Raw genomic sequence first — 18,745 nt, 5'->3', positions numbered from 1 at the left:
GTTGATGAGAAATTTATGAAAATGCATATTTTTTACTCCCTATTGAGAAGTAAAAAGAAGTCATTTTATGACGTATACAGAATAAACTGAAAAATGTGTGAAATGTACTCATAAAAAGAGTAAATTGCGGTTACCGTGTAGATGTAATGACGGCTTTGGCAGGTTTTGTTCTATTATTGCCAGGGGTTTTTTTTTATGACTGATTATGCTCAAATTTGACCCAAACATTATTTGCATATCAAAGAATATTGTGGCCAAATTTCATAAAACTCGGTCGACAAAAACCCCCTGCCAATAATAGAACAAAACCTACCAAAGCCGTCTGTTTTCCACATATTTTTCAATCGATTTATTCTTTCGAAACATTGAGAATCATCAAAGTCTTTCTGAATAATTCAGAATATTTCGAGATCATCCACTGTTGAAAAATTTAAAAAATAATTTTTAAATTAACTGAACAAAATCAAGTTTAAGGCAGGTTTGGACCGAGGGAAAATTTGTTCGGTCCTCGCGTACTTTAAGGCTAGTTCACAGATCAGGAGCTTGTCTGCAAATTTCGCTTCAATAGGTGTAGGTGGGATTTATGGGATTACGTTGAAGAAAATTAGAATTTCGACCTGATTTAAAATACAATCTGGTAGAAATCTCCAAGAGCCTGTGCTGTAAACCAGCCTATAAATTATCCAGGATTTGTTTTACTTTTACTTTTACTTCATCGCGTTTTTTGGAAGCACATAGGAACAAAATCAATGGACAAGATTCCCGAGGTTTGAGGCTACTTTCATCGTCATCAGAAATTCACATAAATGAAGAAAAATATATTAATGTTCGTTTCTTGTTGAGATTCTTGTTAATTTTATCCGTAGATGAAAAAGGGTTTTATCACGAGAAATCAATAATCCCACCCTACTGCTCTTTCCGCATTTGTCTTTTGACAGTTTTTAGGCAGGTACTTTGACTTTTTTTTTTGTTACTTTCAATTGTTCAAAATTTAAAAAGGTTTTTGATATTGGTCATTAATAAAATTCATGTTTATGAGTTTATTAAAATTAAATTTCAAAAGTCCAAAAGCTTTCCAAAAATATTTTGAAAAATGCCAATTGTTTTACTTTTTTGTGTATTATCCACGCCCTTTCAAAGAGTGAAATATTATTTGTAGTAGAGTATTTTTGAAAGAGTGAAATATTATTTGTAGTTGAGTATTTTTCCACTCCTAACATTATACAACAGAAGGTTATGGTAATGAATGATTCACTCTTAAATTTATCTCTAACTCTTACACGGAAAATGAAAATTAAGCCCATAAAATTTGAAATTTCCAAATCTATTGATAATTGTCACAAGGTTTTTTGACATGTCCCGTTTTGCAAGTGCGTTTGCGCGTTTTTTTTTCACCGAAATGATCCGTTCAGCCTCCCATGATAACAAAGAAGGAACATATTAGGATTCACAGCTATCGAAATAAAACATGGAAGGATGGAAAAAATTGCGTGATCAGAACATTTCCCACTTCCCTCACATTGTTTGATGCTAGGGGTAAGTGTAAAATCTTTAAATGATTTGCGTTAATGTTACCAACCGCTACAAACTGAATGATTATGTGTGTTATAGTGGTCATCTGTGAATCAAATTCACAGGAAAAAAGAGCAATTTGTGCCAAAAAAAAATAATTTTGGGAATGTAAAAATAAACTTCTCGCGAAGCCCAAAACGGCAGTTCAAGCGTTAACCGTGTTAGTGTATGTATTATACAGATTTTAAAACAGTATTAGTGTGAACATTAAAGTATATTTTTGCACAATGTTATGGTGTGATAAAAACTGTGAACAATTACAATTTTTTAGCCGAATATTACACTTACCTCCTTTTTACACCTCTCCCAGTGTACCTTAATTATTTATATGAGAATTGACTATTAAATATTATTAAACACTATACAAATTCTTACCTCTTAGAAGTAATAACATTTTGTTTAAAACTTTGTCCACTGCTTATCAATTCTTCAAAAACAAAATGCAATAATTTCATCTGGTCACATCTGTGCTTCTTCCATTAATGCTGCTCTCCCCATGCTCTTCTATTTTATCAGCTTGACGCCAACACAACATCTCTCAACCGAGATTAATCCAATATTTTGCACTTTTACTCTCCGTCTTTAATCTCTTTCGCTACACGATCGCATCTTCAAGTCAAGACAAAATTTTCAAAACGACTTATCTGCTTTTGTAGACAAAGATTCAAACGACGATTTGACGAATCTGATAGCTCTCCCACGCAAACCAACACCATCAACAGGTAGCGGAATCCTTCGCCTACCTATTGATGGTGTTGGTTTGCGTGGGAGAGCTATCAGATTCGTCAAATCGTCGTTTGAATCTTTGTTTACAAAAGCAGATAAGTCGTTTTGAAAATTTTGTCTTGAAGTATTCCTTCCCAGCAACCCAAACAAGAAAAGCCAGTTTCGCATACCGGAGTTCAGCACACGAGCCATATGCAGTGGCGAGCCGTAACTTCAAAACAACACCATCGTCTCTCCATCCATCCTTCGAACGGATCGGCGCGCGGGCTCCATCAATTTCTCTCTTTTTTCCAGCTCGTCCACCGCATCCGATCCCCAATGTCTGACTGGGGCTCACCCCCAAAGTGTGGCTCGCATGTAGCGGTTGCAGCGGAACCGCGAGAGTCCACCGTGCGCTATCGCCGCAACCACGAAGAGCCGTCTCTTCAGTCTTCTTTATCGTGCAGACCGAACCGCAAGTCGTTCGCTTCGCGGAACTTTTCGCTCGATTAGTGTCGGTGTGTTGGATTCGCATTCGCGCGCGTGTTTTGCCCATTGGGTTTGATCTGGGGCAGATATCTGGGATGAGATATGTAAGGGCTACCTGGAACCATGCCACGCCTTCTATATGTTCGAGTTGTAATTCGTCGAAATGATAAGCAAATTCTACTTATCTCCAATGGGATCCCGTAGCAAATTATTATATTAGTGTTGGTGTGTGTGTCCCACGTTTGGACGTCTGAAAGTAAGAGAAGAACGTTTTCAGGATAGCAGCTGTCAACGATGACTACTCGGAATAGATTGGATTCTGACATCCAAACGTTATATGAAAAAACAAAAATCCAGGTGAAATCGAGTGGTAACCGACAATAAATGGTTCTTTGTTTGGTGATGTAGTGATCCACGTAGTGTAATTCGGCGAACAACGGCACATGAAATTCTCCGCAACTGAAAGCCGTCCCTACGCCCCTGAAGTCAACACCAGTGTCGAATTTCTTGAGAATACCAAATCCAGAGCGAGCGTGAAATCAGTGCAACAATATTAAATTCTATGGTGATTCCACTGTACTGCGTGATTAAATACATATCGATCACAGCCTGCAAAATCCTCAAAGATAAGAATACGAAGAAACCAATCGATAGTGCAAACAGGCTGACGAGTGGTTGAATTGCACTTCGCCTTTCGTGATGTTGTTTTCCGTGTGTGCCAATTTTTGTAAAACCATACAACAGTGATTGGATGCTGAATCCATCCGAGTGTTTGCCGTATATTATTGAGTGACCTGGTAATGGATAATGGATCGGAGAAATGAAGATGATCTATATTGAGGCTGGCTGGACTTGCGACCAGTTGTCAGTGGATCTGCTTTCACATCGAGCTTTCATCGGATTTTCAGGGCAGCGTTTTTGAACCCCAAAATTATCGCTTCTTAAAAGAGGTAGGTCCGAGCGTTTGTTGAAATGCGAACGTTCACGCTGCAGAGTTATTTTTTTTTGGAGAGTGTGAAACCGGTTTGTTTTCGCGCGGTACGATGTGGGTCTTGACCTTCGATCTTTCGCTGTGGGTGACGATATTAGTGATGGGAATAGCGATACTCTCACAGCGATAGGGATAATTGAATTTGATGATTGCCGGGAAATTTAGATGAAATTGAACGAACGCCGATAAAACGATTTTCAAGCTCTGCTGCAGTTACTTTGTTTACCTTGTGTAGAAACAAAGTTATAGCTTTTACATATTTATGAAAAGTTGTATGCCATTATTCAATTTGAATATCTGACTTCTATTTACTGTAATTATTTTGTAATTCTAATTATACTCTCACCAATAAGAAAGATTAGATATATTATTCGGATGCGTGACATTAAGTATACACTGGAGTCACTTTTTACGCGTGTAGCTTTTATCAGTTTCTCGGTTCACCTCAATTTTTAAAACCAATTCACTATCAAATATTACTTGATTTTCTTTGATTTTTTGTGAATTTGATTTTTTGAGAATTTGTTAATGTTTTGTAAAGTGCAAAAGGCAGAAACTAGCAAATAGATCTCGCCTAAAAAGCGACCCCAGTATAAGTACGTTAAGCATAATGGACTTTATGCATAATTATGTTAAGAAAATTATTTTGAGCTTTTTAGTGGAATGTCTTCACTTGTCATAAGACGAGTTTGTACAATCCCATTGAATTCCACCACTTAATTGTATCTTGACAGATACGTATTTCGACCTCAGCAGTAAGGCCGTCTTCAGTGTCTCGTACTTGACTTCGAGTCGAGTACCTGGGAAGGATTCTGTAAGCATTTTCAACATGAAACAACGGGTACCGTTCAGGCGCCGTTCAAAAGCATAAACTGATTCATATTTGTGAAATGAGTTAAAAATCCAAAAATAAATCATTTTCCGATTTTGTCACATGCCCTGTTTTATCATCCCGAAATCCACCAGGGGGTGATAAAATCGGGATATTACTGTATTCGCCATTTTATCTTTTACGCTATTTGACAAGTATCAATCGTACGAGTATTTTCATAGAGTTTATTAGATTGTCATACAAATATTGTCAAAAACTAATTTCACGCCAAAACGTAAGCTGGCAGAACCAAATCATTAAAGAAAACTGTTGTATGGGTGACTATTACAAAAACAGTCAAATATTCGAAAAAATATAAAATATATATTGAAAAGAGTCCAAATTGAGCCCTACTTTGGAAAAATATCAAGACATGATCGCAATGTAAACGTTGGACAATGTAAGATCTTCATAGCAATTGAAATTCTGTTAGTGAAGGACTGTTACGGTTCATTTTAAACATTCAGGAATGGAACATTCACAAATCCACTCAAACAATTGTCACTAACATGTAAGATAAAATGAACCGTAACAGGACACACCTATGGTATTTTTTTTTTGAGACTAGAACATAATTCCAAGGCTATCCTTGATAAAGACAATAATTGGTATGCTTCTCATTTCAAGATTCTTGTACCATGATCCTAATACCACCAGTGTGTCATTAGTGTGAGCGATTATGTTTAGTACTTAGAAGAAATTTCTTCTTGGATCAGCTTCCTTTTGCATAGAAAGATGGTCTTGGAAATAACTGATTTATTTTCAATAATGCACCTCCCCAATTACAAACAGTAACAAAACCAAATTAGAATCTTGAGATAAAATATCATTTGACTGCTATTGATGACATGAATGCGCATTAATTAGTGCAGCGTCTCCCTCTGACGCGTGTTTATAATTCTATTACGGACGGCAATTTTCTGACGTCGCTAAACGATTTATTTACACTAAAATAAATTTGTCTCGGCTCAATCTTCTCTCCAATAAAATTGTAGTTCAGGAAAGAACCAATTTATTTTCCACAATGTCCCTTTGCAATGCGATTCACATCATGCAATTGTTATCAGCCGTTAGCAAGGATCCAAGGTAGACGAATTTCTCGACCACCTCGAAGGTATCCTCGTCTATCGTAACACTGCTTCTCACGCGGGCCCTGTCGCACTCGGTTCCGCCCACTAGCATGCACTTTGTCTTCGATGTATTCACCACCAGTCCAACTTTTGTTGCTTCACGTTTCAGGCGGGTGTACAGTTCTGCCACCTTTGCAAATGTTCGGCCGACAATGTCCATGTCATCCGCGAAACAAATAAATGAATTGACTGGTTCTGTTAAAAATCGTACCCCGGCTGTTACATCCGGCTGTCCGCATGACACCTTCTAGCGCAATATTGTACAACAGGCACGAAAATCCTTCACCTTGTCTTAGTCCCCGGCGCGATTCGAAAGAACCGAAGTGCTCGCCCGGAATCTTCACACAGTTTTGCACACCATCCACCGTTGCTCTGATCAGTCTGGTAAGCTTCCCAGGGAAGCTGTTCTTGTCCATAATTTTCCATAGCTCTTTGCGTTCTATACTGTCGTATGGCGCCTGGAAATTAATGAACAGATTGTGCGTTGGGACCTGGTATTACGGCATTCTTTAAAGGATTTGCCGTACAGTAAATATCTGGTACGTTGTCAAGCGGCCGTCAACGAAGCCGCCCTGATAACTTCCCACGAACTAATTCACTAATCGTAACAGACGACGGAAGATGATCTGGGATATCACTTTGTAGGCGGCATTAAGGATGGTGATCGCTCGAAAGTTCTCACACTCAAGCTTGTCGCCCCATATAACCCCTTCCTTCCACTCCTCCGGTAGCTTTTCAGTTTCCCATATTCTGACTATCAGTTTGTGCATCTTGATGAGCTCAGCTCCGATACCATCCTTACCAGCTGCTTTATTGGTCTTTAGCTGTCAGATGGCATCCTTAACTTCCCTCAAGGTGGGGCTGGGTAGCTTCCATCATCTGCTGAACTGACGTAGTCATCGTCTCCGCTGCCTTTCTGACTTTCTGGCTTGACTTTCACTGCATGTACTCTCAGCGCCATTTTAATGTTCTTCGTAGTGCTGCTTCCACCTTTCGATCACCACACATTCATCCGTCAAGATGCTCCCATCCTTATCCTTGCACATTTCGGCTCGCGGCACGAAGCCTTTGCGGGATGCGTTGAGTTTCTGATAGAACTTGCGTGTTTCTTGAGAACGGCACAGCTGTTCCATCTCCTCGCACTCCGCTTCTTCCAGGCGACGTTTCTTCTCCTGAAAAGGCGGGTCTGTTGTCTCCGCTTCCGTCTATAACGTTCCACGTTCTGCCGGGAACCTTGATGCAGAACTCTACGTCGAACTTATCGTTCCGTCGACTTCGTCCCACATACCTTCGGCTTCCTATTGATGGTATTTGATTGCGTTAGAGTGCTCTCAGATTCCACAAATTGACGTTTGAATCTTTGTTTACAAAACTAGATAAGTCGTTTTGAAAATTTGGTATTGATTTAACAAAAAAAAATATAGCTTACTTTAAATCATCGAGGATTTCATTTGAAAAGAACTTTAGATTTATATTTGCCAAATGGATGCCAAATGCCGTGTGGTCAGATTTGGTAGGTAACTAATATTAAATTAAATATTATATTCTTAGCCATCAATCACTTCTAGTCTCTTGTGGATTACAGCCAGTCATTCACAAACAAAATTCAATCTTCAATTTCGAAAAGATCACTTCAACCGTCTAAGACGAATTAAGCACTCTCCATTTAATTCCACTAGTTAATTTTCGTTATCTTTGCAGATACGTATTTCGACCACACAGTTGTGATCGAAATACGTATCTGCAAGGATAACGAAAATTAACTAGTGGAATTAAATGGAGAGTGCTTAATTCGACTTAGACGGTTGAATACATTCCACTAAAAGAGCTTTATATATTTTTCCGAAAGATCACTTGTCGTAAGACGAATTTGTACAATCTCATTTAATTCCACCACTTAATTGTACCTTGACAGATACGTATTTCGACCTCAACAGTAAGGTCGTCTTCAATGTCTCGTACTTGACTCGACTTGACGACGACTAGTCAAGTCAAGTACAAGACACTGAAGACGACCTTACTGTTGAGGTCGAAATACGTATTTGTCAAGGTACAATTAAGTGGTTGAATTAAATGGGATTGTACAAACTCGTCTTACGACAAGTGAAAACATTCCACTAAAAAGCTCAAAATAATTTTCTTAACAAATTGGAAAAGATGTTTAATTTTGATACATATAGTTAAGTTTGCCATTTAAGGTGTTTTTATGAGATATTGCGAAAAAAAGATTCGGCTGCCGGTGGGACTTGAACCCACAATATTCCATTAAGTACACGGACGTATTACCAATTATACAATAGCTGCCCTTGCGAGAAGTTGTTCCATAACCAGCTAATAACGATGGGATATCAGTCAATTTTCCGTATCCATCGAATCTGCTTTGGCAACACTTCACACATTTTCTCTCTATCCAACTATGTGAACAACAGTCGGTTACGTTTGAATCACAAACATCTGCTTCTATTTGTCGTATTGAGACGGGTTTGCTTCTGCAACGACAATAAAGGCACCTCCGTTTGTTGTTCAATTAGAGTACACATAGTTGGGTAGAGAGAAAAGATGTGAAATGTTTCCAAAACAGATTCGATGGACACGGGGAATTGACTGATATCCCATCGTTATTAGCTGGTTAGGGGTCGTACACTAATTATGTTTAGCATTAGCATTAGCATTGTTACAATGTAATTCGTAGATTGGACACTAGTGATACTCATGTTTTACTTTTGAGATCCTTATCTAGAATGCTATCAAAAATCAAGAAGGCGAGTGATCCTTGATTCCAGTCTTAAACAAAAATAACAAAAGCATGAGGATTACTACTCCTGGCCACGCCAATATGCACCGTAACTAGGAAGAGGAAGGAAGTGTTAATGTAGTACTTACTTAAAGAGAGGGCACCGACTTAGCACCATCCTCATAAATACCACGGAGTTGGATAAGTTGGAGTTGGTCCCACGGGCAGCCAAATATTTTTTCGCAATATCTCATTAAAACATCTTAAAATGGCAAACTTAACTATGTGTATCAAAATTCATCCATCTTTTCCAAAAAAAAGTAAAAACCGGACTTCCCTCACAAGTGATCAATCAAGAAAAAGATATTTTTTTGCTTCTATGTTTTATCAACTTTTTAAGCTAACCTAATCCACCTATCATGTCGACTCCACAAAATACTTCCAAATTCCATGTTATTTAAGCATTTTTGCTGGCTTTTCAACTCCCCTCACCCCATATAAGATTTATTTCAAACACATTCTTTTCATTTATATGGAGCGTAAGAAAATGGCAGACCGACCCCCTCCCCCATAAGAGCTTACGTAAAAGTGTATGACCGACCCAAACGACCCTTTCGGCCAAACGACCCTTTCGGCCAAATGACCCTTTCAGCCAAATGATTCATTCGGCTAATAGACCCTTTCGGTCAAATGACCCTTTCGTTCAAACGACCCATTGGGCCAAATGACTGTTTCGGCCAAACGATTCTTTCGGCCAAATAACCATTTCGGCCAAATGACGCTTTCGGCTGAACGACCCTTTCGGGCAAACGACCCTTTCGGCCAACGACCCTTTCGGCCAAACAACCCTTTCGACCAAACGAACCTTTTGGCCAAACGACCCTTTCGGCCATATGACCCTTTCGGCCAAATGACTTTCGGCCTAGTGGTATTCGGCCAAATGGCTTTTGGCCGAAACCCAGTCGGCCGAAAGCCATTCCCCTTTATAGATTGGACATATGAGGCCATAAAACTAGTCGGTTCTAGTTCCTCTTCCTCCCATATTTTCTGGATTATGAACTGGATCGGTTGATGTAGCTGCTTAGTTACGACGTGTTTGACAAACTCGACTCAGATCTCGTCCTTCCCAGCAGCTATAATGTTTTTCAGCTCGTTAAGAGCCTTACTTAAATCATCCAGCGTTGCACAATGGTTTGTTTGGCTAAAATCGTGAACTTTTTTTACCACTTTAGGGTTTTATTTATTGGCATCAGTGTCTTCGGGAATAAAATTTACAAAAATATGGCGCATCGAATGGCGAAAAGATGTTGTTCCAATTTTTGGTACAGGTGACGCCGCAAAATGAAACTTCTTTCAAGGATGTTATCGATGATTTAGTAAGCTGCCTTCGATCATTTAGTAGTTTGTCAATAACTCATTCCAGAGGCTAAATTTCAAAATGTGTTGTATGGTGGACTTGTAGTGCAAGGGTTTATCTACAACTCTGCCTAACAGTTCGTTGTTTGAATTCCACTAATAACGGAGCTGTAGCGCTAGTAGCAGTAACTTGGACTAAATGATTGTGTATTTTGTTATCATTTAGTATAAGTATAGCAACTAGCACCATAACTCCTTCAATAGTGGAATTCGAACATAGACCTGTTAAGGAGAGTTGAAGAAAAACCTTCGCACTAAAAGTCCACCATACACCACATTTTGAAATTAGACCTCTGGAATGAGCTATTGACAAACTACTAAATGATCGAACGCAGATTACTAAATGATCGATAACATCCTTGACTTCTTTCATAAACGATTTTTAAATATGGCGTCTTTTGCAAAGTTGTAGTGTAAATTATTACAATTTTTTTTTTGCTGAAGACACCGAGTGTCCATTTATCATCGGTTTTGAAATACAGGCGACTCTGAAATACGGAAGAACCCAAAAAAAAGAGAGAGTTGAGATTTCCTTTCTGACGATTTAACTCGCGAACGGGTTGACCGATTTGCAAGATTTTTTCCCCAATCGACACGTTTTGGGAACCGCAAGGTTTGTATATACAAAAAGTTGGTAAATATAACGGGGAAATGTAAAAAATCATTAGAATACTATTTTGGGTCAGCTGTCGAGGAAAACAAAACAAACGCTCGGAAATTGATCTAGAGTGCGTTGCTGCAAATAGTTCATTGTGACATTTTCAACACCTGGGCAAAGCTGGGTGTTTATATAATAACTAGACAAACCTACCCGATCATGCACGGATTGTTTTTTTTTTCGACCTGTCAATCATTGCAGCGTCGCACTCTAGATCGATATCAGTTCGAGCTTGTTGGTTTCCTTCAGAACTCATGAAAACGTAGTATTTTTACATTTGTTCAACTTTTTCAGCAACATATTCTATCTTTTCATATCAATAAACACAGCTGATCCCAAGACAAATCGATTAGTGAGGAAATCTCGTGGGTTATAATGCCTCAAAGTAAATGCAAACTCATTTTAGATAGATAGATAGATTGAGAATTCACCACACTGCATACCATGCTGTCGAATGCTAATGTCAAAAGAAGTGCAGTGTGAAGCTATTTTTCTTTTAGTTACATCCAATAATTTCACACAATACAAATCTGACGTCATTCGCTGCGCGGGAGAATGGATACCGCCATCGGGGGTGACAATAGGTCTGGGGGTGAGAATGACTCATCGCTCTCACCGGAAGTCTGGAGGTCGTACAGCAAAATCGTTCAAAAAGGTCTCTTATATTTTAGTCTTGTTGCCCTCAGATACATTCAATCTATTCTACAAGCATTCTAAGTAGTTGAAACAGTGACCCATTCTCACCCTCATTTGACCCGTTGTCACCCCCGACGACAGTTAACATCCTAACATAATACACTTAGCAATTAAACACAAGCAGTGACTAGTTTTCTATCCGCCGCTGCTAGCATTCAGGCGCTCACAACGCGTTGGTGGTTCTACAGCTTGGCCGTCGCCGACTATGTTTATCCTTCTCCTTAATACACCTTCATTTTCACCGTTCAACAAAAATTCCTTCTATCTGGCTGCCTCCATAGTATTGTCCAGTACTGCAAAAGGTCGTGATCGTCATAAGACAGAGAGCAAAGTGCCTTTTTCTATTTCAGGCGACCAAATGAAAGAATCGTGGGTTCTATGATCAATTCCACATGAAAGGCAGTCATGAAATGACATTGTGCTTTATTTTGGAATTAACATTTCTAAATTTCTTCAATAGATATATGCAAAGAATAGTGACTAGTCGATAAATCAATCATATTCCTTTAATTCCCCGAGTTGAAAGTGGCAATAAACACAAAAAAAATAAAGCAGATGTTACACACTTTCATGCCCTGTCACGTGACAAATATTTTTTCAGGTTGTTGTAGCAAACCATTCACCTTTTGCGTTTCTAAAGATATTGGAAGGGGCATGTATGTAAACATCGCTTGACATCTTTTATTGAAAATGTTGCATTGCAGTACTGGTATTGTGTGTTAGCAAATTCCCCTCTCGGTCATTGTACATGGCGGCACTGACGCAGATTTATGCCGCGCACCATTGATAGTTGCGTAATACCTCCGCAGAGCTTTTCTATCCATGTTTTCCTGCTCCTTTGCTATCACACTCACTTCCCCACAATATCTTATTTAAAATTTTAGTGTTCTCCAAAAAGCTGGAACCAATATTTCATTTTGTTAATCTTCCAGGATGTTCTCCTGGGTATTCTGGGCCTCTAAATTTTCTCTCCAGAAACTTTTATCTGTACTTCATATAACGGGTTGTCCCGCAGTTTTTCCTTGGCTCCCCAAAGTGTTTCATGTGAAATTCCCCCAGGAACTACATCAAGGATTGCTCCAGGGGATGCAGCTGGAGCTTATACAGATGTTCCCAAGAAAAACTCTTGGAAGAATCCACACAACGCAACACAAACAGTGATCGACACGCAATCGCTTTCAGCAAAGCTCGTGATGCTGTAAAGATTGTTTATCTTTTTAACCTTCAGCCGGAAGGGGCCATCCAGAAACCACGTGGTCATATTTTTGAAGATTTTCAACCCCCCCTCCCCCCATGTGGCTTATCGTGGTCATTTGGCAGACCCCCTCCCCCTTTGACCACGTGGTTTTTCTAAAGTACAAAACTTAAAAAAACTTTATGTAACTAAAACATAAGGTTAAACCGATCAATTTTGAAGATGGACAATTTCAACTGATTCAAAATCAAACTATACCGAGCATGGAAATTATAAATTTTCGTGAATTCGAACATTTTGATGATGTTATCATGTTGTATTGTGTATCGAGTATTAGGATATCTAGAACTCGTACACCTTCGATGCATCAGGAGGATACAAAAAAATGTGGACTCGCGAATATGTTATAAAAATTTCGAGAAAATTCCAGTTTTGCTTTCAGAATCATCAAATTAGTTTACATTTCAATATTAACAGGTATTAACAGGTTTCAGTATAAATTAGAAAAAAAACAGCTTACTTTTTTTAAAGAATCTCCAAAGATTTTTTTTTTCAAAATCCTTGGCAACTTTAATGAATCTTCAAAGGAAATTCTTCTAAATCTCCAATGGAATTTTTTTTCGTTTTGCAAAAGAAATTCTTAGACACTTTCAGCAGTTTTTTTTAAATTTCCAAAACAAATTATTCGGAATATGCCAAAATATTTCCTATGGAAATTCCTAAGATTTTCCAGTAGAAAATCGAAAAAAGTTCATCTGAAATACCAATAGTGAACTTCCCGAGGAAATTCCGATGTTTTTACAAGTGAAAATTACGAAAAAATTGTACTTTTGAAGGAATTCCTTAAAAAAATCAAATCAAAATCTTAAAGATTTTCTGATGTGAAAATTCCTTAAAATTTCTAAATCATTTCCTGTGCATCTTTGCATGGTAAAGACTTAAAGCAATGTTTAGCTGAACCTACAAAGAAATCAAAAGGACTTCCCGAAGAAGAATGAATTCCCTATGAAATTTTGGAAGAATTTATGGTACAAATTTAAAAAAACAAGAATCTCGAGAATTCTAAAGATTTATTTTTTGAAAATCCAAAGAATTTTTTGAAGATAATCCATAGACTCTTCCGTGGAAATTCTAAATAATGCCTCGAACAAAAAAATCCTGGGAAATTTTTAAAAATTTGATAGAATTCACAAAGAGCGTAAAAAAGTATTCCGAAAAATTTTCATTTCAAAATGCTAAATTTGAAAAAAAAAACTTAAAACAAAAAATCAACGGAAATAACAAAGTGTTTCATGTGGCATTGGCTGTTTTATATATTTCGGAAATTCAGAAGAGTTTTTATTGAAAAATTCAGAAGTCTTCTTCTTCTTCTATGGCTCCATATTCCAACTGGAAGTTGGTCTGCTTTTCAACTTAGTATATTCTATTAGCATTTCCTTAGTTATAAATTGAATGCTTTTATATGCCAGCCATTGCAGACTGAACTGAACATTTTTAAGTGCACTCCTTAAAATGTTCGAAAAACTTCTTTTGGAAATAAAGAAGAATTTCTGGTGAAGATTCGAAAGAACTTGTCGTAGAAAATTTCATTAGAATGTAAAAAAATATATGAAAATTTTTTTTCCACTGAAAATTATATGTATTTCCCACGGGACTGTTTTGCATTTTCTGACAGAATTCACATGGAATTTTTTTCGGAGTTTTAAGGAAATTTTTTCGCAATTTACACTGGAGATGTTTTGTTTTTTTTTTCATTACCAATTTGTAGCAAAATTTCCAAGCAAAATTTTTCAGAGCTAATTGTTCAAAAATCATTCTGAATGCCAGCACTTTATCAGGATTATATAAAGGAATTTCAAAGTTTTTACAGGAAATTTCTTTACTGGATTTTTCCTGAATATCCACAAGAAATTCTTTTGAATTTTTTTTCTTGGATTATTGTAAAAACATTAATATTTTTCAAATTTGTAGCTGCAGTCCACTGATGCAAAAGTGTCGGCAAGGATGTTATCGATCATTTAGTAATCTGCATTCGATCATTTAGTCGTTTTTTAATAACTCATTCCAGAGGCTAAATTTCAAAATGTGTTATACGGTGGACTTCTAGTGCAAAGGTTTATCTACTACTCTGCCTAACAGTTCGTTGTTTTAATTTCACTAATAACTTAAGACTAAATGATTGCATATTTTGTTATCATTTAGTATAAGTATGGCAACTAGCACCGTAACTCCTTTAGCAGTGGAATTCAAACATCGACCTGTTAAGGAGAGTTGTAGAAAAACCTTAGCACTAAAAGTCCACCATACAACACATTTTTAAATTTAGCCTCTAGAATGAGTTTTTGACAAACTACTAAATGATCGAAAGCAGATTATTAAATGATCGATAACATCCTTGAGTGTCGGCGGCGTGATGCCAAAAACCATCTGCGGCGGTAGCGTGGCACGGCGGATTTTTTTTATATTTTCTCATTTTTCCTTTCCTTTTTTTGTTGCGAAAATTGAGACTGAATCGCAACCTGTTTTTTCGTTTCTTTTTTTATGGAAAAAGGATCTAAGGCTAAGATGGTCAAATAGCGCAGATATGCATCGGCGTTACGACCGACGCTGCGTTACTGGTTTTTCTCGAAGCACACCGGTGACTTTTTAACACTGAGTTGAAAAGACGCTACGTGGGCATCGGCCCTAAGATGCGCTTTGCGTTTGATGATTAAATTATTAAATTTTAATGATTTGTATTTTTTACACCGCTATTGTTATTCACCAAAAGTTTTTCGTGTATAAAAAACCACGTGGTTCGAGAGCAACACCCCCCCCCCCCCCCATGTGGCTTATCGTGGTCATTTTCGAACCCCCCCCCTCCCCCCATATATGACCACGTGCTTTCTGGACGGCCCCGAACAGAGAACTTAAAACAGAAGCATTGCAGATATTACTGATTGTAACATATGTTGATATACTTCAATGCCAAACATTCAAAACTACTTATCTGCTTTTGTCAACAAAGATTCAAGTGTGGATATGTCGAATCTCAATAAGAATAGATAGATAGGGAGACGGCAGGTATTTTCGTCTGTTCGTCATAGTCTCGAAAACCAATAAAAGAGACGCTTTCTTGTAAAACTCATGCGTACCAAATCGTAAGCTCAGGAGAAACGTTCTGCTATAGTGGAGTTCTAGCAAATGTACGTTGGTTTTAGCCCCTATGACGATGGACGGAAATACCTGCCGTGTCCCTAGTATCTATTTTCATGGGTCGAATCTGATAGCATTTCCACGTATACCAACACCATCAATACGCAGGTGAAGGCATTGAAAGCCTCTGCTATCTGTGTTGGTTTGCGTGGAAGTACTATCAGATTCGACAAATCGACGTTTGAATCTTTGTTTGCAAAGGCAGATAAGACGTTTTGAAAATTTGGTATTGAATTGTGATATAATTTTGTATTGGCTAACTGGTCGAGTTACCCTTTTGAAATTCCATTTATTTGGCAAGGGAGATTCCTTTGAACTTCCAAGTTCTTTTAAATTTCCACTTGAACCAAACGCCAACATTGCTTGATTTCTGTGCCTTGCCAGTATTGATAATGATTGATTTTTCTTCTTTTAAATAATCTCTGTAGATTAGATACTAATTATTAAGATCTTGTTCATTGAAATTTCTTTATATTTTTTCATTATTTCAGAATCAAATGGAATATGTAATACCAATTAGTGTAATGTCAAGTAATCTTTGTACTCTTTCGGAGCTTTCAGAAATTTGATACAAATTTTTCAACAACAGTTCGACGGATATGCAACTACGTAATCATTTTTAAATGATTCAATATCAAAATTAACCTATCTAACATCTTTCTTCAACCAGATTTCGTCTTAAAATCGCCAGAGTGGTGGAATACGTTGGTACTAATTGGTCTTATTTTATTGAACTGTACCTTTGAGCAAAATTGTATAGATATCGAAATTTCCCTTTGAAGTTTCCTAAACCAACATTTTTTTTTTGTATAACCGTAATCAACATCAACATTTCCACAACAACAAAATAACACATTTGAGCAAGTATCGAAGCGTTGTCCGCTATGTTTGCTGACAGGAATCAGCGACCTTGAAATCAAAAATCACAATCAATCGACATCGATAGCCTTAAAGCAAACTGGTTGGGCTCCCCGCGAAAAGAAAAAAAAGTAGCTGAACTTGTCCATTGTGTCCGCGGATTGGTCAACCCGTCGATGACATGATAAACTATTTTTTGCTTTGTTCAACGCCATGCCGCTGTGATGCAGCAACAGCAGTTTGGCTCAGTTCATTCCGTTGAGGAGCGCTTCATTGGATTGAACAAAACTTCACACGCCCGCTCGCCCAACCCGACGACGCGGCGACGGCGACATTCTCCTTCGGATTGTTTCATGGGGCACAAGAACAATCGCTTGGGAACGCTTTTGCCGTGCCGCGTGGAACAATGGCCACGCTCCCTCTCTGTCAGTTGATGGGCGCGGGCAGCGTCGGTCGGAGCAGTGTATTATGAAACATGCATTAATGAAAGCCATAGTATGAAGTCTTTGTGTAATTAAAAGCATAAAAAATTGACTACCGTGCATTTTGCTACGTAGGGGAGAATAGTCGGAAATGCATCGGTTGGACAAGGCAGACTACAAAATCAGCCCATGTTGCAAAGCACGAATGCCATGATATTTCATGGAAAACTTTGAATAGAATACCTGTTGTGATATCCTCCCCTATGTGCCCATGAAGGCAGCACCGCACCGCACCGGTGGAATGGGAGTTCAAGGTTTGCGTGAAAGGAAGGTTTCCCTAACGGTTAGCGACGATTGCGAACAATTATGGGTCATTACATCCAGTTATAACCCTAAAGCTGATCAATGATCCATTTGCATTTGCTTCCCGATGGGGGTTATTTTCAATAATTTGAATTCGGAAAGTGTTCATAAACACGAGAGAAACTTAACAGGTTTGTGGCTCGATTGATTCTTCTGGATCAGCTAACTTTCGCCGTGGTCAAGGCGAGAAGCTGTTTGTTTGGTCCAGAGGTGTGCAAGGCCGAATGAAGAACATGGATCTTGCTGCATACGGATATGTTTCCTATTGCAATCGTAAAGAAAAAGATCGGTATTTATATGTTTACACCGTTAGAGTTTATGATAGCGTAAACAGGTATTTCGTGAACCACTGCGCTCTATATGAGAATCTTCAAGGCGAAAGTGAAGCAGGGGATTTAATTGGAGAGATTAGAGGTGCAATATGCGAGAGCGTTATGGCCGCAAACGGAAATCTATACAACCGTTTGAGTTGTGTTGTGGGTTTTCGAGTTCTATAAATGGTTAATGACCGTCTTGAAAACAGTTATGAATGGCTTGTATGTAGATTATTCGGAAAACAAATATTATGATAGAAATCGCTTATAGCTTGGTACAAGTCTTGAAAACGAATTCGTGTTATTCCAAATAGTGTTATTACTTAATCTAAATTATACCAAACAGGTCGTCTTCAGCATCCGGAAAGAAGGTGAGCCTCACATTGTTACGGCTTTATAGCACAGACTAATATGGGAACTTTTCCGTTTTCCATCTCACTGAACATATATTCATCTCATCGCAGAACAAAGAAATACAGCACCAATCTCGTCGCTTATTTTTGCTAACATGCGTGCTAACTGGTGAAAAAAATCACAAAAATAAAAAACAAACCAAATTGCTTTTCATTGCTTCGTTTTTGATGGGATGGAAATAGGAGCTATGGGATGAAGTGCCTAATTGTTTCCTATATGCGTCATGAAGCAAATTAAGTAATGTATTTAATTAAATGTCAAAACATGAACACTTTAAGACGATTATTGTTGTGTAAAGGCTATATACACTATACAGACATATACCAAAATTGAATTCACTTCTATTTTACCTTTTTGTTTGAAAATGTTTTGTGCAGTTTGCGAATTTGCAGAGCGTGTTTTTCACACCATTGTCTTCCACAGAAGCGGACAAATTGTAATTGTAATTGTAATTTGAGGATGTTCACCATATGCTTGATTAATTTCGATCTGGGTGGTAGGAATAGAATCAATTTGCCTATCGCGCAGGACCTAACAATGAAGATTGTGGATATGTCCATTTCAGATCTTTTATTGCATAATATTTTTGTTCTTTGCCAATAAAATAAAAATAAAATAAATTTTTGTTTTGTATTTTTAGTAACAAACATTTTCCTTTTGTATTTCGAGTGGCGAATTGGTGAAGGAGCTATTAAGAAGTACTTGTTACAAAATTCTACAAG

General features: G+C 37.9%; 2 protein-coding genes across 2 annotated transcripts in view; one reads left to right on the top strand and one right to left on the bottom strand.

Annotated features, from left to right (window-relative positions):
• Positions 1-2,177, bottom strand: part of LOC134218553 (Bardet-Biedl syndrome 1 protein homolog) — a 163,504-nt gene extending 161,327 nt beyond the window's left edge. Inside the window, exon 1 of the mRNA XM_062697690.1 lies at positions 1,948-2,177. Coding sequence (XP_062553674.1) covers positions 1,948-2,027 — 80 coding nt within the window. The 5' untranslated portion in view covers positions 2,028-2,177. The remainder of the gene's footprint in view (positions 1-1,947) is intronic.
• Positions 1-18,745, top strand: part of LOC134218552 (uncharacterized) — a 508,615-nt gene that overhangs the window by 129,963 nt on the left and 359,907 nt on the right. The window lies entirely within an intron of this gene.

Source organism: Armigeres subalbatus, chromosome 2 (genome assembly GCF_024139115.2).
Source record: "Armigeres subalbatus isolate Guangzhou_Male chromosome 2, GZ_Asu_2, whole genome shotgun sequence".
Lineage (NCBI taxonomy): Eukaryota > Metazoa > Arthropoda > Insecta > Diptera > Culicidae > Armigeres > Armigeres subalbatus.
This window is presented reverse-complemented; position numbering and strand designations above follow the sequence as displayed.